The sequence below is a fragment of the Eschrichtius robustus genome, chromosome 13, assembly GCF_028021215.1.
Source record: "Eschrichtius robustus isolate mEscRob2 chromosome 13, mEscRob2.pri, whole genome shotgun sequence".
Taxonomy (NCBI): Eukaryota; Metazoa; Chordata; class Mammalia; order Artiodactyla; family Eschrichtiidae; genus Eschrichtius; species Eschrichtius robustus.
Genome location: NC_090836.1, coordinates 55440858 through 55463422, shown reverse-complemented (window position 1 = coordinate 55463422; position 22565 = coordinate 55440858). Strand labels below are relative to the sequence as shown.

The 22565-nt window shown below is 42.8% G+C and overlaps 1 protein-coding gene across 3 annotated transcripts in view; it reads left to right on the top strand.

The window, feature by feature from the left end:
- The window catches only part of GRIP1 (glutamate receptor interacting protein 1), a 454025-nt gene that overhangs the window by 414893 nt on the left and 16567 nt on the right, over positions 1–22565 (top strand). For 2 of the 3 annotated variants that reach the window (XM_068560188.1, XM_068560187.1), the window contains 4 exons: positions 7692–7848; positions 8662–8773; positions 8885–8929; positions 13448–13681. In XM_068560188.1, the coding sequence (XP_068416289.1) occupies positions 7692–7848; positions 8662–8773; positions 8885–8929; positions 13448–13681 (548 nt within the window). The remainder of the gene's footprint in view (positions 1–7691; positions 7849–8661; positions 8774–8884; positions 8930–13447; positions 13682–22565) is intronic. The other variant, XM_068560189.1, reaches the window with a different exon arrangement.

The following is a 22565-nucleotide window of genomic DNA, read 5'->3' as shown; positions in this document are numbered from 1 at the left end:
AAAACAACTCCATTTCATCCAGGTTTTCAAATATATTTGCATATCATTATATAATCTCTTATTTGATTCTTGTAATTTTCTTGGTTTCTATAATTATATCCCAAGTATGGTTCTACATTTGATGTATTTGCCCTTTTTTTTTTTACAAAGAACTGACTCTTGCATTTATTTAATTCCATTCTGATTTTTTAAAATAAATTTTTGCTTTTAATTTGATTAACTTTGTTCTTCTTAGATTTTGTTCTTTTTAGGACTTGAATACATAATTCATTTATTTCCATGCTTCCTTATAGTTTTCATAAAAGGTGATGGTAATTGATCAGAAAGACACCAACATGTACAGTCAGAGAGTCCAGCTTTCCTTGAACGTAGTTAGGTAACACAACATAGTACGTACAAAGAATAGCACAGAACAGGAGACTCAGCAGGATTTTCTCCATTGGGAGAGGGTTATTTTTCTCTTCCATTTCTTTTCTGATCTCTACAAGCTCATGTTTCGTCTCCTTCTATGATTTTGCCTTGCACAGTTTTCCTTGAGCTCTCATATCTCTGATCTCTTGTTTTATAGAGATGTGTATTTTTGTAATTTTGCTGTGATATATTTGGTCATATTCATCATTTGCTCCATGGCAGTCTTTTTCTCATGAGTATCCTTCATCTGTTATGGCTTTGTTTTTCTGTGCCTTCTCTCCTTTGTTTAAATATGAACTTGGTATATGTCTTATGCCAGTTACTTTTAAATTACTGCTTATGTTTAAATGAGATGACTTTTTCCTAAATTGGAAGGGCGCAAAATTTACCCCCAGTTCACGGTACCTGCGATGAGTGCATTCTTCCTCAGCCAGCAGAGGGCAGCAACTGCAGGCTGCCACCAATGTAGAATTCCTCTCTGCCAGCCTGGCTCACTGGGAGATTGCTTCCTGCAGTCCGTGGCATGTCTGGAGGTATCTCTCAGCCCACCTCCCTGGCTTTTCCCTGGTGCCAAACTGGGTCTAGGGCACTGCCTGCCACCAGTCAATGCAATCCATTCTAGTGTTCCAAACAAAGCATTATTGTTTTGCCTCATGCCATGGCCCCTGCTTTGGAGGGCTGGGCCTTCTCCAATATCTCTGGTCAGAGGTGTCTCCTCTTGGCTTCTTAGCACCACACCCCGTTTGTCTTTCACAGGATTTGGTAACTTTCCCCGTGTATTATGGTTCAGTATTCTAGTTTTGCTGAAGATGGACTTTACATTCTGTTCTTTGTTTTGAGGTGATTTCTAAGAGAAGGTAGATCTATCTTTGCTCTGCCATTTTGAAACCAGTCTCCTCTAAATGCATTGAATATTTCTTGGCAAGAACAATTACAAATAGTTACACAAATGTATGATTTGATTTTCTCATTCTTAGCAAAATTGGGGCTTTAGGAAATAAATTTGGCAGGAAATTATCTGGCTCGCTCTCCTGTGCTAAAATTGGCTTTCAAAAATAAAAGTAACAGGAGGAGCTACAATCCCAAAATTGTAGAGTTGAAGATTGATTTTCAAAACCATTCTCTGATTTTAAACTTTATGAATAAGAACCAGCATCACTTCTCTAAATTAATAGTGAATGTGAATTAAGAGCTACAAATGGAAGGTATTTATCTGCACAATATTGTGGTACTAAAAACAATATTGAGCATCCGAATTTTACAAATATCTGAGGTGTAGTTACCCTAAAAATAAAAATTATTATACCAAGATTCCATCAACTTTCAGAAGTACCTACATTTGTGAAGACCTATTTTTTCATCATGCAACTGAATAAAAATTAAACATTACTCTCAGTGAAAGGAATCTAGACTGAATTTTATACCTTGTGTTAGTTTTCTTGGGCTTCTGTAACAAAATACCACAGACTAGTGGCTTCAACAACAGAAATTCATTTTCTCACCGTTTGGGAGTCTAGAAGTCCTTGATCAGGTGTTGGCAGATTTCGTTTCTTCTGAAGCCCCTCTCTCCTTGGTCTGTAGATGGCCACCTTCTCACTGTGTCCTCACATGGCCTTTCTTCTGTGTACCCGCATCCCTGGTGTTTTGTGTGTGTCCACATTTCCTCTTCTTATAAGGACACCCATCTGATGGGACCATAGCCCTACCCTTATGACCTCATTTAACTTTAATTACCTCTTTAAGGCCCTATTTCCAAACAGAGTCACATTAGGGGTTAGGGCATCAACTTATGAGTTGAGGGTGACACAATTCAATCCATAACATCCCTCACATTATTATACAAAATATAAGACCAGATACTGAAACCTGGATGTGAAAGAAAGAAAGAAGGAAGGGAGGGAGGGAGGGAGGGAGAAAGGGAGAAAGGGAAAGGAGGGAGAAAAAAAGAAAAATGAAAAGGTTTCCAGTTCTAAATAAGAAGAGTAACTACTTAGGAAATACATTTTTAAATTACTTCTATCTTTCAATTTTTTAATCAATTTAGAATTTCAAATCTAGTTTACAGTATCATACCTGTTAATTTTATGTGCTTATTTACATCATCACTCAGTAAAAACAAAGTCTAATTATATTTCTGGCAATTGATTTTTCTGGCACCTGGGCTGCCTCATTTATTTTCTTCTTTCCATGGCTTTTAAGTTTGACTCCTAGTGTAAAGGGATATTCCTCAGGGCCTGATAACATCTTCTCAACTGTGGCAACCAACTTGCCTTTACCCAAACCTAATTTCCCTCAGACATTCCCTATTTTAAATTACTCTGTCATCATCCACCTGCAACAGTTAGGGATTGGATTCACCTGCTTATAAAAGAAAATACAGATGATGGTGTTTAAACAAGATAGAGGCTTATTTTTCTCCTACTGTAGGGCAGAGCCTGAGGAGGCAGTAGCCCCACTGTGTTATCAGGACCCAGGCATCCTCCTACCTTCTACTAGCTCAACATTTCATGTCTCTCCATTCATTGCCATTGCCTTTGTTATAGATCCTTCATCAGGTCTGAAATATTTACTTCCTCATTCATCTTACTTTGAGCATCTTACCATTCCACGTTACTATCAATGACCTTTAGAAAACCTAAATCGAACAATGCCACTCCCTTTAAAAAAAAAAAAAAAAAAAAAAACTCTTTTGATGGTTCTCTCTTGCTGTCGGATGAAGCCAAAGGTCCTTAGTTTAAAACACAGAGTTCTTTGTAATCCAGTCCCCAACTGCTTTATCGATCTCATCTCCTGACACTTCCCCACAGTACCTTTTACTCCTCATCCTGAACTTCTCACTCTTCTCTAAGTAAGCTTTGGTCTTTGGTACCCTGATAGCACTAGGTGTTTTGATGTTAATCAGTCCCTGCCTTTATCAATTCTAAATCTGTTGGGAAATAGAAATTGGAGTCAGCAATGGATTAAAATATCAACATCTTAATTTTTTTTTTTTGACAGAGTCGGGGGGTTGTTAGAAAGTCTGGATTGAATGAACACCCGGAGTCACGATTGTTATTTCCCTACCCCAACCCAGGTCTGATGTTGGGACTTAAGTAAGGGGAAAGTCAGATCTACAAAGCAAACTCTGACCCCAGCATGTCAGTTGGATTTGACTTAGCTGAATAGAACTAAAAACCCTAATATTGCAGTGACTTAAATCAAAAAGGAGTAGGCATTTCAGAACTAGTATATAATTCAACAGGGTCATCAAGGACCCATGCCCTTAAGTGTTTCTTCTCTATTATTCTTAGCACTTGCCTTCCATCCTTGAGTTTATCACATAGTCCAAGATAGTTATTGGGGCTCCAGCCATTTCATCTACATTCCGGGCAGCAGGAAAGAGAGTTGTAAGGAGCCTTTCTGGAAGTTTTGTTTACATGTCATTGGCCAGAACTTTCCACATAATTAAATTAACACAACTTCAAGGGAGGCTAGGATATATAGTCTTATCCTGAGCAGTAATATGCCCACCCTCAAAACTGGTATTCTAGTAAAAAGATGAAGATAAGAATGGATGTTTTGATAGGCAATTAGTAGTCTGCCACAGTCAGCTAACCGTGCAGTCTTGGCCTCCTGCCTCCTTTGAGTTCAGTGAGCCCCAGGAGTGGGACCCAGGTTTGCTTACCTCACGGTGCAGCAGCAGTGGGAGGGATTGGGTCTGGAGAGAGCCAAGAAGGGCCCAAGGGTACATTCCCAGTGCTGTTTTCCAGAACTGGACCATTGGGTAAATCGCTGCTCCTCCTCTGGGGAGGATTAAGTACAGATGGTAAGAGGGACCAGAAAATCGCCGGACTACTGCTCCCTCCATGAGAGTGAAGCAGGAACCCACTGACGGAACATGAGGCCAGGGAGCGGCGCTTATCATGAGTGCACCTTTCCAGCCCCTCCTGCTAGGCCTGCACTGCTTCCGCAGTACTTCCACTGGTAAATGCCAGCTTATCCTCTAAGTCCCAGCTTGTATGTTGCTTTTCCGTTGACACCTTTCACGACCTGTATTCTGACCCCCAGACAGATCTCTGTTCTTTTCTATCAGTGTGTTCAGACTGAAAGGATAACACTTCTCACGTGCTATTAGAATTCTCATTTTCTATCTATGCCTGTTTCTCCTCCTCTTTCCCCCAAACCTATACTAAACTGTGCGGTTTGGGAGGACAGGAGCCTAGTTTTATTATCTTTACATTTCAGCTCCTCCTGCAGTACCTGACGAGTCTTAGAGGTGCTGGAACATCTCCTGAATTAGCAATGCTGATTTCCTACTTTCCTTGTTTTATAATAAGGAGACTGAGATCTTGACAAGTTGAGTGACTTAGTAAATAATAAAAGTAATGAACATTAAATGAGGTTTTCATTAAAACCTCATTGTGTTCCAGGCATGTTCATGAGTGTTTGTGTATATTATTCTCCTTAATTCTCCTATCAACCTGGTGAAGCACGTGTCATTATCCCTATTTTACATGGAGGGGAATTGGCCAAGACTGCAGAGCAAGGAAGTGACAAACCTGGGATTTGAACCTAGGTCTTCTCTTACTTCAGTCCCTGTGCTAGCATAGCATGGACCAGACCCAGGTCTTCTAAGTTCATGCCTAACGCAAAAATATTTGAACTGTATCCCCTTTTCGTGCCCTGCTTTGTTGTAATGCAATAATCGTTTAATAATGCTTATTAAGACAAGGCATCCTTGGTATAGAGAGACACACCTTTTGGCAGGGAGGGGACATTTTCCTAGTACTGATGCTTCAGATCTGCTCAAGGCCATCCTTACACTCTTGCCCAAGTCACCAAGAACTACTTACAACAGTTGGAAGGAAAATCAGAAAGTTAATCTGCTCAGTTTAAAGCATGTTGGAGTTTCCCCTGGGAACTGAACGGTCATATGGGTTAATGCCTGTCAGAAAAGGAAGGCCCCCCCCCCCCCCGGAGGACACAACCATTTAGCATTTGGCTTTTAGCAAGTTTAAAGCTGGGTCAGGGAAGTGAGGCGCGGGCTTCCCCTAACTCTTTTTAAGAGACTTCATGTGAATATTTGGGGGTTCGTTTATTTGGTTCAGAAGGAACCAGATCTATTCGTTCGTTTATTTGGTGTCAGACGGAGCCAGGAGAGATGCAGTGTTGCCCAGTCACCCCTCGTCAAGAGGCGACTCATGTGTTCCCTTAATTCAACACTTACGACAGAAAACTGCACATTCATCACACAAGACTTCTCGCCAAATGTCTAGCCGTACTCTGCAGTTACCCAAGAAAGAAAATGAGATTTTGAACTGTAAATAGTTCCTCTGTGCCAAGGACTTCTAATCCTTGGTTTCCTAAAACAGGAGATTCGTAGAGTATTTCCATGATGCGGCTGTGTACTTTCCCCTGCATTCTGGAGATTAAATCCTTTTGATCAGAGAGCGTTATCCTTGGCCATCCTGCTTTCTCTGGGCTCTAACAGATAGTGAGGATGGCATTATAGGACCAAACGAGTGGAGGGAAAGTGAATGGGGAAGACAAACAAAAGGATGTGGTTGGGTCATTGAATTGCATGTGAAATTGGAGCCCTAGGCCTGTTTGCTAGATTATGTGTTTTAAGCATAGTAAGAAGTGCATGTAATATTGCAACCCCGGTACACACATGTAAACACACACACACGTAACGGGTCACAGCCTGAAGTAGTAGATGAAGCCGTGTGTGGTGGTTACAGCATGAACCATAAAGTCAGACCAGCCAGTCAGCCCCTGCTCTCCCAGCTGAAGGCCCCTCGCGAAGAATTTTGAAAAACTGAGACCCCGCCACACACTTAGTTGTCATCCTAACTTTTGTCTCCTCAAATTATAATACAAAAACTGTCATTGCAAAACTGTCAAAAACTGTCATTTCCAGTTTGTGGTAAATATGCTTAAATGTATTTTTGTCAAAATATGGAGCCACAGATTTAGCTCAAATTCGTGGAAAATTGTCCATTATATAACCTCATTGTCAAAGCCATTCCTCACTGTCACCCATGAAGCCAATCAGACTTAATTCCCTGTCAGAAAGGAAGTCAGTCTTTGTTTTGCAGCTCAAATAAACATCATAATGTGCCCACCTCCTCACCCTGACAGCTGTCCTTCTGAATTCTGATTCTGAGATGCAGGGAGATAGATGGATGAGAGGGGGTAAAAGCCTTGCGCTAGATCTGTGCCTGGTTGAAATAAGGCTGCACTCCAAGACCTTCCCTCAGGAATGAGGCTTTCCCGAATTATCCCTTGATTTGATGCCTGGGAGTTTTTATATCCCAGGGCCAAGCTCATTCAGAGGTTTGATATGGATGAGAAATATGTCTTTCATTTGTAAAGGGGCAGGAAAACAATTGTGAATGGGGAAGTAAGAAGGGAGACTTGACAGATCTCAGATCCTCCCGGAACTTTCTCAGCGAGGCCAGTTTTGGGAAGACCTGCCTGTGGAATTTGAGGATCTGAAAACTGATTCTCCTAAAGTTAGGACTGGAACCCCCAGGAAAGTTTGCAAGTACCCCTAGGTCCTTGAATGCAAATAATGACAGTATCTACCTTCAAAGATAATTATGAAGAATAAATAAGGTGATACAAATAAAACAATGAAGTTCTGGGTGCATAGTAAACGCCCACCTTGTGTTTGCCGTTATTGCTGGTGCTGTAGTTATTTGACCCCTCTACTCGCTAACAATGTCATTTCTTGGTGGATGAAATAATCCTCAGGCCCATCCCTAACACTGGTGGGCGCCAGCCGGTTTAGCCACGGTTGGTCCACACCCCTGCAACCAGCGCCCCTTGGCCACTCCTTGGGTCTGGAACCCACATCTGGTGGCAAATTCCACTCTCAGAAGGACAGACTTCCACCCTGGAAGTGGACACAGGGTGTCTGGGCAGGAAAGTCAGGGTTCTGACCTTCTGGAGCTTGCACTAGAAAGGGTTAGATACAGGTCTGGGCCTATTCCACCACCACCGCCCCCAGGGCCCCAGCAGATTTCTCACCCAGACCGAGGAGGGCAGGAGCCACAGAAAGCACAGGTCCAGCACTGTGGCTCCTCCTGCTTGAGTCTAAGGGTCTTACTTCAGGGCTGTTGTTAGACTCATTAGGGATAATAGGTGTGAATGTGTCTTTAATGTAAGATTTAAGTATTGTCTTGATGGCCTTCATGATCCCAAATTCTGTTAAAGTCAACCCCCTTGAACAAACTAATGGAAACTACAGAAAAAGACAAGTTACTAAAATAGAATATAACACCTTGTTTTTGTTTCAGGCACTGGCTTTCAGGCCTCAGGCTACAACTTCAACACCTATGACTGGAGGAGTCCCAAACAGAGAGGCAGTTTGTCCCCAGTCACTAAGCCTCGAAGCCAGACTTACCCAGATGTGGGGCTGAGTAACGAAGACTGGGACCGGTCCACAGTCAGTGGGTAAGGTTTTCACCAACTGCTGCCCTGTCCCAACTGCTTCCGGGTCATTTGGGCCAGATGTGAACTTCTCTACTTCCGGTGGCACCTACTGCTAGCATTGTGTGAAGCCACTGTCACCATCCGTGCTGGCCCCATGCCCAGATTCGAAGACTTGGGCCTGCCCAGTGGGAGCCAGGGCTCCACCACACAACAGGGCAAGAGCTAAGTTTCCCTGAATGAAAACAACAGTAGCACATGAGGAAATTCTACTTCTGTAAACCGTGTCCTCACTCTATGACTAGTTCCCTCTCCTTTCGTTTAGAAGTTTAGTTTCACATTACCTTACATTAGAAAAAAAATTTTTTTTAACTGAGGGTTCCATATTTTTAACTGAGAGGTCTATTTTAGCAGTTTGCTCCTTACCAAAATAGTTTAAGGAAATTCATAAAAAGCGATAGCACTTAACAGCTCTGTACTGATGTTTATAATGAGTGGGGAAAGCATATTTTTCTCTCTTAGAGAAAAGTTTGATTTCCCTTTCCCTGTGGACAAGAGCAGCTGAAAGATATTCCCACGGGTGCCATATTGACGCAGCCGTGAATACTCTGAAATTCAATTAGTAAGACCATGGTCCTTCTGGTCTTTGAGATACTTTGAGTTTCCTAAAGCGTCCTTCTACTGAAGCTGGCTTGACTTGGAGGCCACAGTGGGAAGAAAGCCAGATCCAAAACGAATCTCTATTTTGTGTGTGAGATGAAGGAGAGAGAGATTCTGGATACCAAAAAAAAAAAAAATGTCTGGCAAGTTCTTAACCCAGACTGTTTTTCACAACAGTTTTACAGGGGCTCCAGACAGCGCAGAGGCCGAGCAAGAGGAGAACTTCTGGTCCCAAGCGCTAGAGGATTTGGAAACCTGTGGACAATCAGGAATTCTCAGAGAACTCGAGGTAGCCTCGGTCCTGCTACTTTTATTGTTTCTACATTCATTTTTTCTCTTGGTCCTTTTGAGTTGGCATTGATCACACCAGTTCATTTAAAAGCTTTAACCCTTTCCACAGGAGAAAGCTGACAGGCGTGTGTCTTTGAGAAACATGAATCTCTTGGTAGCTACCCTTTATGTTTATATTTTTGCTTGTGAAGCTGCCTTCCCTGCCCCCTTGTCGTCTGGACAGTGATTTGATTTTATCCAATGCAGTTAAAAGTATCTCTTTCCCCATTCCCACCCCCCCTCACCCCCCCGAGCTTACTGACCTGTGGCTTCTGCCATCGCTCCCTGCTAACCCTGACTGTACCTGTTTGCCACTGGCTCGTTCTGGGCGAGCTAAGCCTCCCAGCAGTGGCATCTCTCATTCTCTTATGTGCTTTAGAAAGGTTTCTTTGGCATGTTTTCATTTGTACCTGGTAGAGACATTAATTTGATCGTGAAGAGGAACATAAGAGGAAATTTTATTTTACTTCATTTTGCCCTTAAAGTAGATGACAGTGCAGCTGGTGAAAAAAGCCAGTCTGTTTGAAAAGCAGCCAACATATTACAGACCACGTTGCTGTTGATTGCAAATCCTGATTCTATGTTAACTTAGTGTGAATTCAAGGAGTTGCAGAGAGACGGAGTATAATAGCTGAACTCCTGGTGAGCTCTTTAATCCAAGCCATAAATTTGCTGACGGTATTCACACTTTGGTCTGGGAAGTCCCGGACTGTTTCCTTTTATGTTCTTTTAAATTTTCTGAGCTGTAAAAAATAAAGCGGCAAAAGTTTCATTTTTATTTTGATGTCATATGAGGTCCCCAAGTCACCATAAGGAATGTGAATGGCCTAATGGGGTGGAACTCTTGCAATTCTAAAACGATGAGTCATCTTTATATTATTTTGCTTCTCAGATGCATGTGTGGATATTTTATGTGATTCTAATGTTTGTGAACCTGCAAAGAGAATTATAAAGAAAAATATTAGTTTGAATTTGTAAACATCATGATTATTACCTGGCATGAATTGCGGCTTCAGAGCACAAGTTAAAGGACCTGGAGATGGATAATCCTATACAATTTAAATAAATTAAGATGTTAGCAATTGATTCCCTTTTATGAAACTTTCAAAAAAACGTAGAGTGCTTAAGTATCAGGTGGCTTATTTAAACTTTTACCACTTCCCGTGTGGAGAAGGATCAGCATTCTCCCAAACTGAATGAAGATCTCAGTTCACAATTTTTGAACATATTCCTGCTTTTCAAAGCATGTTTTGGCTCCTATGCCTTTTTCATTTTGCATTTTGAAATACTTCTCTTTTGAAGAAGCAGCTATTCTTCTAATAGCTTCTTCTACATTAGGTAAAATGAAGATGATGTAAAAAGTAATACAATGAAGTTGTGTTTTCACTCAGACGTTGAGTTACCTAATGGAAACAACATCCGTCAGCATAGAAGTCATGTTGCAGGAGCCAGTAGGTTTTCTCTAACGTCGTTTCAGGCAGGTGTGGCCCTCGAAATTATACATCCAGGAAAAAAAAATGGGTTGAATTGACAGCCGAAGAGAAATTAAAGTTTTCAACTAGGAAGAATGATTGACAAATCCATAAATTAGAATCTCATTCACACTTTTAGCACAAAGAGTATTCATTTATCAGTTTGGATGAACCCTGCTCCCTTGATTGCAAAAGCCACTATGCAAAAACTATTATTGGAGCTAGGTTCCTGCATAAGAAATTTATATCCAGCATTAAAAGTTAAAGCGTACTATAACTGTAACAAATGTAGAAGATTAGCTAAGATGAAAAATGATTACAATTGAAATGAAAATGAAAATTATACTAGTCATTTTCCCCATTGCTAGCAATAATTTAGGTTCAGCTTTAGCGCTGAAAAATACATAGTTTTAACAAAAGAGAAAAATTCAAACTAAGACTTTGGACAAGTTACTTAATTTCCTTGTCAGGTATTTCTTCTTTAAAATATGGGGATTATAATAACTAATGTTTATACGGCACTTAACATAGAACATGACACAATAAATGTTTGATAGAAATTATTTTTGCCACATTTTGAGTAATGAATACTGCCTTAACTATCTTTTGCTTAGTATAACATAGGAAGAAGTTTTAACTAAACGTCAGATAGAGAACTCTTGAACGTGTTCCTCCTAAGTTGTATGTATACCAGTTATCTCACTAATAATTTTGAAAAAGTATAATATAAATTATGAATTGTGCAAAATGAAAACAGGCAATACATACTCTTGAAGCAGAAACAAATCCTAGAAAACTTTAAATAATTACTTTTTATTTTAGTTTTTGTGTTTTAATTTTAATATTCCTTCAGCAATATCGCTAATTCAATTTACATTCACTTTAAACAAAACAATCTATCCTTTGAAAACTCGACCTGAAGACCTTTTGATAGTCTGTCATTGCTTCCATTAGAACCCTTTCTAGATCAGATTTTAACTTCTGTTGTGGCTAAGGCTCATCAAAGCACAAGTGTTGTCTCCCGGCTGTAGTGATTATTTGACTCCCAATGTGTTTCCTGTTGGTCTAATGAAAAATGAGTATTAAAAATAAATGTTAACAAAGCAAATAACTAGTCTAAATAGGTAAAAACAATAGGTGGATGGTCACCACAGCAAGAAAACAATCATCAGATGCTGTCAGTAACAGTAGATTAAACAAGGAAATGATATGTGTGAGTTAAATGCCATAAAAATAAAAGGATGTCCCATGTTACCAACAAAGCTAGTAATAGAAAGGTTTCAATTTAAAGGGGATTTATCTGAAATAAACCATTATATGGATAATCCACACTGGATAAGTGTTAAGGGTTTTTTTTTCATTTACTAAAAAAAGTCAGTTTTATGTGTTTCAACCTCATACTTGACTGAGAACCAATATAGCCTCATAGTCAAGAATAAGAGTTTTGGAGACAGATTGCTAAAGTTGTAATCCCAGACTCTTGAGCAAGTTGCTTCACTTATCCAGGCATCCCCTTCCTTAAGTGAAATGAGGAGGTATAATAATTGTAATACCTTACCATATAGAGTTATTATAAGTATTTAATGGTATGCTACATACACACACACAGATGTGGTACTTAGCATTTGTAAATGCTCAATGACCCATAAGGTTTTTTTTACAATTGTTTTTTTCAAAATTACCAGTAAGATAACTGATCTAGTCAGGATATTGATAAGTTCACTTGTTTTGTTTCTTTTTCAACAGAGTTGTAGATATACCTACCTGTGTGCTAATACTTGGCTGTCATTCAAAGATCTTGTTAGTGGCATGTGTATAGCTGAACACCAGGTGAAGCTTGGAATTACAAATCTTAGCAAGATAACAAATGAAAACTCTCTTCACTTTGCAGTATTCCCTCCTGATCAGTAATTTTAGATAGTGCACTTGGCTCATTTACTACCTATGGGACCTTGTGTAGGTCAGCCTTTTTGTGCCTCAGTTTCCTCACATGTAAATTGGGAGGAATAACAGCGCTTACCTCATAAAGTTGTTGTGAGGCTTAAATGCGTGAATACATTCAAAGGACTCAACAAATTACAATTCTGTTACTTTTAGCATCGGTATTAACACCACTATATCATGTTGTAGCCAGTCACGTGGCGCGTGGAATTTGTTTTCTGTATCCATGATTTCATGCAGATTCACTGATGCTGGTATACCATTATATAAGCATCGTATGGAGGAACACAGAGCTGGCTACAGGCATATTTTCAGAGTTTTAGCATCCTCTAACCATGAGAAATGAACATTCCCAGCATGATATTGGTTTCTAATGCTCTTTTTGTTCCACTTCTGAGACTCAGTCATTTTTGAGATCTAATCTTACCATTCCTTGTGTATTATGCAGGGAACATATTTGAAACTGAACAAACTTCTCAATTCACTAGTAAAATCCAATCCAGGTCTCATCACTTTTGAGCAAAGGGTTGAATACGGTAGCGTGATAAATGATTATTCCTTAACCTCTCTGAGGGTCTTACACAAAGGTCATTTCTAAGAAACACTGACCTACGCCAGATGATGTGGAGACCTAGCTGATCTACAAACTTCTCCAGCCGGCCACGTGGCCAAAGGAAAGACAATATGCCAGAGCTAGGCAGCCAGCATTCAGTAGAAGCCCTCGCCTTTGTATCAATAGCCTCATTTCAGCCCATTGTTACCTCCAGGTGGGGCTAGAGGCACCACTGCAAATGGGGTCAGCCTGGTCCCCACTGAGGAGTTCTTAGTTCATTTCGGTAAGATATACTGAAGGTTGCCTCGTGAATCCCATCTTTAGATCCCACTCAGTGGAAAGTTAATGCTTAAAATGTAGTTTGCAGTAAGCAGATGTTAGAGCTTTTCAGTTTGCCTCCAAACTGCCAGGGGTGGTATTTGATTAAATAAACTCAATGGCTTAAGTACTTAAATTGGATTTGAGTTGTGCATTATAAATGTCACTTGCGAAGCATTTTCCCTGACTTTCATGGTGCAGTTAGTACGTCCATTCTCCAGCCTTTGGTTATGCCCTGAAGAGACCGTTATTTTGACTGGGCAGAAGGAGAAATGTGCTTCATGTTGAGCAACCAAACGCTTTTCTTAGTCCGTGGCTTAATTGTTTCTGACAATTGTCAATGCCACAGGCAACAATCATGTCGGGGAGCACGATGAGTTTGAATCACGAGGCCCCTACACCTCGCAGTCAGCTGGGGCGACAGGCCAGCTTCCAGGAACGGAGCAGCTCACGGCCACACTACAGCCAGACCACTCGGAGCAACACTCTGCCCTCGGATGTGGGCAGGAAGTCTGTCACCCTGAGAAAAATGAAGCAGGAAATGAAGGAGATCATGTCCCCAACTCCTGTGGAGCTGCACAAGGTCAGGAAACTCTCTTCTCTTCCCTTAGGGTCACATTCTGTTCAGCGTGGCCACCCTGATGCAAGCATGATCATGACATTCTACTGTGGGCTCAGCCAAGGAGAGAAACTAGAGCTTAAAGGCAGATCATCAGAGACCGATTGTTCTCAAAACGTGATCTCTGAGAGGTGATCTCATAAAACGGGGAACACTGGCTTTCAAGCAATGAATTTATCAGAAATGTATTTACGGCCAAAATCTTCTCACAGAAGTTTGAGGTTCTAGTGTCACGTGGAGCTTGAATGAGTTGGTCTGTTATTCCAACTTCATTGGAAAGGGGGAAGGATTTTCTAAATGTCATACACTCCCAGCTTCACTGAAAAGGGGTTTCAGGAGTGACGCTGGAAGGCTTAATCATCAGTTACAGACTTCTCAGTAGATGGTTGTATTATTCAGGGGACATGAAGTTCTCTTTGAGACATCATTTAGATGTCTTGGGTCAGGACAGGGTAAGCCCTGGTTATGTTCCATCTCTGCTGTGATAGTTGCCTCACTTTGCTTCATGGAAGAAAACCTATGATTGCAAACAGAGCTGAATTTGAGTTGCTGGCAGAGTTTGAACAAGGCACGTGTAGGTGACAGTGTCTGTGGAACCCAGGCCAAGGAAAGCAGTGGGAGGGAGCTTTCTCTGGTTTGCTTTCGTAGAACTCTAATGCTTTTTGTTGTTTTGTTGCTAATACATAAGGATGTATAGTTGGTAACAATCTCACCCTACTTTCCTTGAGAGCCAAGACCCTCTCTGTAGTTAATAATCTGTTAACTAGAGATAAGTTATCGGTCTTACCCAGAAGAGCATATAAATGTCAGGTTGAGAGGAGGTAAAGGCCAGCTACTCCCTTTTTCCTCTAACGACTTCAGTCTCCCTAACTATTAAAAGTAGCTGTTTTGCAGCTGACAAGGGCTATAGTGAAAGAAAGGATTGTATAGGAAGTTGGGTTCTGAATTCTGTGTTCCAATCCTGGGTTCATTCTTTCATCACTCATTCATTCGTTCATTCATTCAATGCATAGACTGTGCATTCATTTACTTAATGTATTATAAATCCCCAGGGAGCACATGGTCTAATGGGGAGACAGTCCAGGAAACAGTAGGAAGATGGTGGGATAAGTACAATAGACGCTAGACTAGGCTGCCCTGGGGGACGGCAGGGGGGGTGGTGAGGGGGGGGGAGGGTTGGGGAGGAACCTGAACCCACTACAGAGGAACGATAAAGGCTTCCTAGATACAGGTGTTGACTCCGCAGGAAGGTGGAGGATGGGAAGGCGTTCCAAAGCACAGAAAGAAACATGTACAAAAGGATGTCACAGATAGCAGTGTACTGAGGGAGTGCAGATCTGCCAACGAGAGCCTTGTGCATTCAGAGGCATTACAGACTTTACAGAAAAGCAAAGAAGTGTCTGACACTTTAGGGTGGGGACCCAGCTCTAGCCCCATATCACAAGTTAGTTTATCCAGTTACCCTGAATTGACGTCTGTCTGGTAAACACCAGCCTTCACCACCTGTCACATATCCTAATCTGCGAATTGACAAACCATTAGGAGGCTGTAAGGACTCCAATGGTGATTAAATTGCAGAAGCTGCATAGTAACTGCTAATTCTGCTGTACCAAGAAAAGGGCTGGCCCTTCCTGATTCCCTCGGTTATTTAGGAACCCTGCCTTCCCCTCTTCTCTAAAAGTCTACTGCCCAGGCAGAGGGGAGCATGCTGGGTAACCCACCTTCCTTCAGCACCAAAGGAAAAGGATACCAGAGAGTGCCTCCTGCGTGCTGTATTCTTTCTATTTTTAGCCTCCCACAACAGTGCTTCTTAGCAGATATGTATTACCTCCAGCTACAGGATAGGGAAATAGCAAGTATAAAATAGAGCCATTTTTCCTTCTGGAGTGAAGCGGTCTCCTCAAAGGGAGATTCCTGATAGCCCAGCAATACCAAATGCTTGTCTCCCCATCCCTCCTGTACTGAAAGCAGTTAGCAAAGATAACGACAGTCAATTGGCTGTGCAAGTTGTTATAGCTGAGGTTTTAAAAAATGTGCTGAAAATAGATCTTGTTTTTTTTTTTTTTTTTAAAAAAAAGGCGTCATGCATTTAGCAGCACAATGAGTGGCAGAGGATGGACTGTTTGGAACATTTGTGTGGGGGGCTGTGAATTGAGAGGCCACAGATCACAGACGCCGCTGGACCCACTTGACCTAATAAATGGGGCACTTCTTTCTTCCTTCACTTCAGTCATTTCCCCTCAATGGTAGCAGTAAGTGCATTTCCCATGTGGCTTCACTCTTCTTCCAGATTGATACCAAACAAAATAAGATGCTCAGAATTAGGTGGTGTCCTGGGCATTGTAAGACACCCAAGATGATCTTGTTAAGTGAAAATGTAGCGGAGGAGCCTGCCACCTGACAATATGGAATTCTGGGAGTGGTTTATGCTCACATCTCGGGTATCTTTTCTTTTTTAAGTGAATTCAGTTACCCTGATAGGCCATCCACATGTTTGTTGTTAAACACATTCTCCAATTCTGAAATGCTTGAGAGGAGAAATAGTCATTAGAAGAGTCACTTTACTCAGAGCAGAGACTGGTAATTGCGCTTGTGTCTTGATTATGGGCGTCCTTTGAACGCTGCAGGATTACCTGACACCATGAAAAGGCACAGTGCCTTGTTGATGCAATTGAGTTACCTTCCCATTGGGGTGCTATTAGCCTGTACTAAACCTTCACAGAAGTGAGGAAAAGGTACTCTTTTGGGGGGTGGTGATGTGGAGAGGGGACCAGGGAAATAGAAAAACATCCCTTCCTCAAGTTAAAAATAACCCCAAGTCAAGACTGCACAGCTTGGCAAGTGGAATGAAGGCTGGTTTTCAGTTCCCTGAGCCCCTTGGGTGGACTTTTCTACATAGACCTAGTGGAGGAATTCCCAAGGGGCTGCAAAGACCAGCGTGGAAAGGCTGGGTAGGGTTAATAGCACACCATTCTGAACACACTTGGTGTTATTTTCCAGTTGCCATCTTTCTCGTGGCTGTGTGCCACTTGGTGAAAGCTGGCCATGAGAACAAGTTGTGGATCTGTCCGTGTCCAATCCAGTACCTACCAACTCTTACTAGCACTAGAAACTGCCTCAAGAGGATAGGAATGAATGGGCCGGTATCCATCCCCCTTCCTGGGGAGAACAAACAAAAAGCAAAAACCACTCCGTCTCCTGATACAGAAAGAATAAAGCGTGGGCTTAATCTTCCAGTTTCTTGAGTTTCAACTTCCTCTCCATTATCTGCCCCTCCTTTTCCACCCAGCCCTCCTCACCAATACCTTTCCTTCAGACCTTATGAAAATGCAGAGCTCAGGTAAGAGGCTACACGGTTTTTGTTTATTTCACACTATCTACTGTGTCTGAGGCTCTGCCGTGTCCCAGCAGGTCTTCCGTCAGGTCGTCCCCTTTCATTCCTGAACCTGAAAAGCTAGTTATCCTTCCTGACACTTGAGAACAAAGCACCACAGCCTCACTTCCCTTTTTGGCCTTTGTGGTTGGAGGAGGAAGTTGGCGCTGGAGTGATGATTTGGTACTTAGATGGGGAGCACGGGAGGTGGAGAAGTGAGGGGGGTCACAGGGAAGTGATACTCGTGTCTCCAGAGGCCATTGCCTCTCTAACTTTCTTGGCTAAGACACAGTCCAAAATACATTTTACCTCACAATTCAGGACACACATACACCCACATTCATATATGTAAATGAATCCCAAAATTGACTGCACAGTATACGCTAACATTTTCTGTTTTGTTTGATGCCCACTTCTTTTGCACTATTCTCCCCAGTTCAGGAACAGGCTCGGCCTTAAGAGGAAATATGAAATGGAAATACATATCTTATTCTGGCACAGGCATCTTTCTTCACCAAATATTTGCAGTTGGTACTCAAGATCCAGTGAATTGTCAGGCAGACAGAGGTTTGGTCACAATCTGACAGTCATTGGCTACGTCACTCCTCTGAACTTCAGTTTACTCACTTAGCAGAAAAAGGGAGGGATCACCTGTTACCAGGAGAGGAGACTTCACAAATAGCATTTCCCAGGTGAAGTCACCATTCAGAGTCTTACCTCAGCCCTACAGCATCAGAAACCCAGAAAATGAGATCTCCTCAGGATCCCAGCCTCAAAGACGATTCAGGCAGCTGCCTGAGAGCCTCCAGAGATGGAGGTGTACACCATAATGAGAATCTCTTTAGAGAGAGAAATGGACGTGTGTCTAGTTACTAGTCACTACTTCAGTCTGACAAGCATGTTCTCTCCTTGTAAAACCAGGGGTAGCTGACAATCAGTGTGGAATTATAGGACAAGGGTTGGAGTTTAGGTTGTATGTTTTATTTGAGTAATGACATCCAGCCTCGACAGTCCTCCAAATAGATTGTTTCAATCAGCTTCCCTTGTCTGTGATTCTGTTAAGACTTACTTTTCAAAAATGTAAAAAACAAAATTCTTAAACAGATGATTGGCTCGTGCAAAAAAATGTGTTTTTTTACTCATTAATGAGGAATGACAGCAGGATGAAAAAGCCTGTTCAAAGGGAGGATAAAGAAACTATACCATATATATATATATATATATATCTCAGTCCATGGAGGGAAAAAAAAAGAATGCCAAATAAGATTTCCTAGTTAAAACGAAAGCTGCTCAGTGACTTACAGGGAAATAAAAGCAATGCCTTTGAACTTATCTTTTCTGAGGGACAGAACTCAATTTGCATCGTATCTCTTCTCTATAAGTTGCCATCCACTTTTACAGAGTCTGAGCCCTGAGCCATAGAAATGCTAAGTCAAACAGAGTGCAGTCCCCTAGACTCAGATGACCCTTAGGCGGGCTTGTTAGGCAGTGGTCTAGTGTGCCTGATATCTCAGTTTTTGATCTCTCACTTCTGTCCAGAAATGTTAATAGCTTCCCTTAAGTCTAGCCTTGGCCTAGGGATCGTTCATCTTTTTTTGATGTTTTTGCTTGCCTCTGTTGTGATCAAATGTGTTTATTAATAGGTCGTAAAATATTGTTACCTCCGGGATAGTCACTTTACAAATGAGGTGGCTCCCCGAGGGTCACTGTTTCCCTAATGTCCAGGTCCTTGGAGAGTAGCCTGTTGGACCTCTTCCTCCACCATCGTTCTGCTCTGTTGTGTGTCTGTTGCGTGTCTGGCCGGGCTGTGGTGAGGATGACATTGATAACAGTGCAGCCCAGGGCTGCCCTCTTTCTTCCCCTTAGATGGAGCTCTTTCTTGTTTGAGGATCTTTGTAACGTCAAACCACAGCATTCCCTGGAATGAGGAAATAAAATCAACTTTCTTAGTGCTCAGTGCAGTGGGAGTTTGGTCCGCTGTAATTTGTCATACTTCCCGAATGACAAGTTCCTGCCCCCAAATCCCCAGAAGCCCGGAGGATGGGTGAAGGGAATGCCTCTCACCCAGAGACGCAGGTGGCCCTGAATCAAGGAGGCCACCTGTGACACTGTGGTTTATAATAAGTATATATTTGATCTTGGTCCCAGTTGCTGGCACAGAGCTCCTAAAACCCTTGGAATTTCTTAAGTGTTGAGAGTGAGAAAGGTATCTTTTGTTATGTTAATAAGGTGCCCTTTAGATGCACTTAAGGATGGGGGTTGGTTGCCGGTGGAGCCGACCCTGTGATTAGAGGGTTGGAACTTTCAGTCCCACCCCCAACCTCCAGGGAGGGGCGGGGATTTGCAGGTGAAATCAATCACCAAAGGCCAATGACTCAGTGCCTGTGTAATGAAGACTCTATAAAAACCCAAAAGGATGGGTCTCCAGGAGCTTCCAGGTTGGTGGGCACGTGGGGGTGCGGGGAGAGTGGTGCGCTCAGAGAGCGCGGAGGCTCCGCGCCCTTCCCGAATACCTTGCCCCAAAGCAGCGCTTCCGGCTGGCTGTTCCTGAGCTGTATCATTTTATGATAAACCGGTGATCTGGTAAGTTCTGTGAGCCGCTCTAGCAAATTAGTCAAACCCAAGGAGAGGGCTGCTGGAACCTATGAGATACAGCCGGTTGGTCAAAGGCACGGGTGACAACCTGTGTCTGAAGACCATTGTCTAAAATGCTGGGGTGGAGGTGAGGTGGCATTGTAAGACTGAGCCCTTAACCTGTGGAGTCTGACGCTATCACCAGGGAGATAATGTCAGAATTGAGTTGAATTGTAGGACACTCAGCTGGTGTTGCAGGATTGCTTGGTGGTGTAGGGAACCCGCCTACCCCCAACACACACACACATGTTCGAACTGTGATGAGGACATCTTGCCCACATGGGCCTGAGGGCTATGGAGGTCAGTAAGTTGCCAGGGGGACTCAGGAAGAGTCAAGAGCTGGAGGAGAGACAGGCCAGAGCAGCCCTGGGGGCCGGAGAGCAGAGGCAGGTGTGGAGAGGGGCCGGCAGGCAGTCCTGAGCTGAGATGCTGGAACGGTCTCTGCCAGGCTGGCTGACGTGGTGCTGGCTGGGCAAGTAGAAAGGGCCAGGGGCAGAGCTGACAGTAACTAGGTGTCCATCAGCTGCCCGTGGCGTGGCTTGATCCCCTGGAGAATTGGAGAATGATCTGGTTCTTTCCTCTTTGGTATGATGTGAAATGAAAGCTGCAAAGGTGCTCTGAGATGAATTGGGAAAGCAGCCCTCAATCCGCCATGGATCCTAAAAACTGTGAACTTCTTTGGTTGAGACTTAGTTCTCCGAGGGCCAAGTCAGCCCTGACACGCACAGACTTAGGGCCACCATCCAAGCTCTGACTCTCCCATTGTTGAGCCCCCTTTGTCAAGCTCATGGGGCCACATGCTTGCCATAAAGCAGGAGGCAGCGTCTGACACTGCTGTCTGTCCAGTTCTCTCCTCTGCCAACGAGACTCCCGGACAAGAAGGCAACAGCTGCTTTTCCTGACCCTGTTCATCTTGGAACCCACACTTTTGAGTGGCAGAATCCAAGATGGCTTCCTCTGGGCTGGAAGAATGCAGCTGGAAAAGCCATACTTTATTTTTTTCTTCCAGCCCCACAGGTAGTATAGGATTGTGCTCAAAACCAACATTACTTGACTTGTCAGGTTTAAAGGAACAGGGCTCCCCAGTGGTGTCTGCAAGAATAAACCCAAGTGCCTGGTAATTTGTGGCAATACTAGAACCATCTCTGATAAGGCCATCGGGCAAGGGGCTGAGCCACAGAGGCAGCCAGGGCTTAGGAACTGCTTCTGGGATGGCTGCCACTTGCCTTGACGTGCTCAAGATAGTAGACACGGTTGCCATTAAAATCCAAGCGGGGAGAGTTGGCTCTGCTGCTGAGGCTTTTCACTTGTGTCAAAACTGAAAACACAGGCATTAGGTTTCTGATCTTTGCCTCGAGGACATTGTTCAGACACGCAGATAGACTTGCTTAGAAATACAAAACAAGGCTCAACTTGAATCACGGTGAAGCCCGCCACCTCCTGTTAAAGCTTCTGTTCTCAGGAGGGTTAGAGGCCGTTGCAGCGTGCGCTGTGATGAGTGGTTAAAATTGAACTGAGTTTCGTAGAACGGTATCCTGGCCCAGAGAGTTACGTTCCAAGAGACACATTGGCCCTTTAGAACAGAAAAATCTATCGTTGTGTTCTAGTGCATTACCCGGAGGCATCCTCTGGTCAGCACAGAATGGAGACCTTACAAGAAACGTCTTGATTTACTTGGGTTAGGGTAGAACACGGAGAGCTCTTAGCAGCTGGGAGCAGTTTGGCCAGATGCTTGGGGAAAGCCACAAAAGGGCTCTGATGAGAAGAAATACAGCAGATGTGATAAATTATTCATCTTTAGTTGGTTGGGCAGTTGGAAATGGATAAAAACTGCCTGACCAGCTAGTAGATTTGTACGTCGAGGGGGAAAAAAATTCATGATTTGGTGGAAGGAACACAGCAAATGAGGTCAGATATTCTAATACTGAAATCCCCAGGCTTATGTATTCTAACTGGACAAGTCCATTCATCAAGTTCAAGGGGCGGTGTCCTCGTTCGTAGGAAGGGCATGATTCTGCTGCACAGAGTTGTTGGGAGGTCAAAAGCAGTCATATATAGGAAAGTGCCTGGTGAAGGGATTCATCTGCGGGGGAAAATTGTGACTTAAACTTTAGAATCCTTAGAATTACTTTTGGACAGGAAATAAATCAGAAGTAACCACTACCCATCTCCAGCTAAACAGGAGGGCAGCAGCTACATGGCACAATTTATTGTTGCTGCTTTTGAGAGCAGCTGTGCATCCTATTTTTGTGAATTATTGATTCCTGGAATCTCACCTCTGTGTCATTTTAAAATTTCATTTTGTTATTTGCTATTTCCAAGCTACTTCCAGGAGAACCATAGCGCTGGCTATGAAAATTCACTCTCCTCTAACCTTAGGAAATCTTTCTAGAGAAACAGATTACTTTCAAATTTAAACCTTTTATTAGCCTCTCATCCTGAAGAGTTTGCCATAAAGCTATATCATCAAGTCTAAGGCTCAGGAGAGCCAAGCCTCTTAGCCAACAACTGTGACTTTACAGTTAATGGGCTAATCTGCTAACCTGCTCTGGTTGACATCCATCCCTACTGTTGTGGTTAACGTATTACCGCTGCCTGGTGTTGGCAGTATTTGGTGACACACATCCTTCTGCCCCTTCTGGGTTCTGGCCTGTGGAGCAAACACCCAAGCAGCACAGGCCAACTGGGCAATGAAGAACTTCACTATTACTTGAGACCCACACCAAATGTACCCCAAGTGCAAGGGTTCAGGTTCACTGTATTGAGAAACATATCTCAGAGCTAAGACAGAGTTGGGCTTCCTAATGTCCATTGCAAGCATAGGCTTTGTGACTCTCAGAT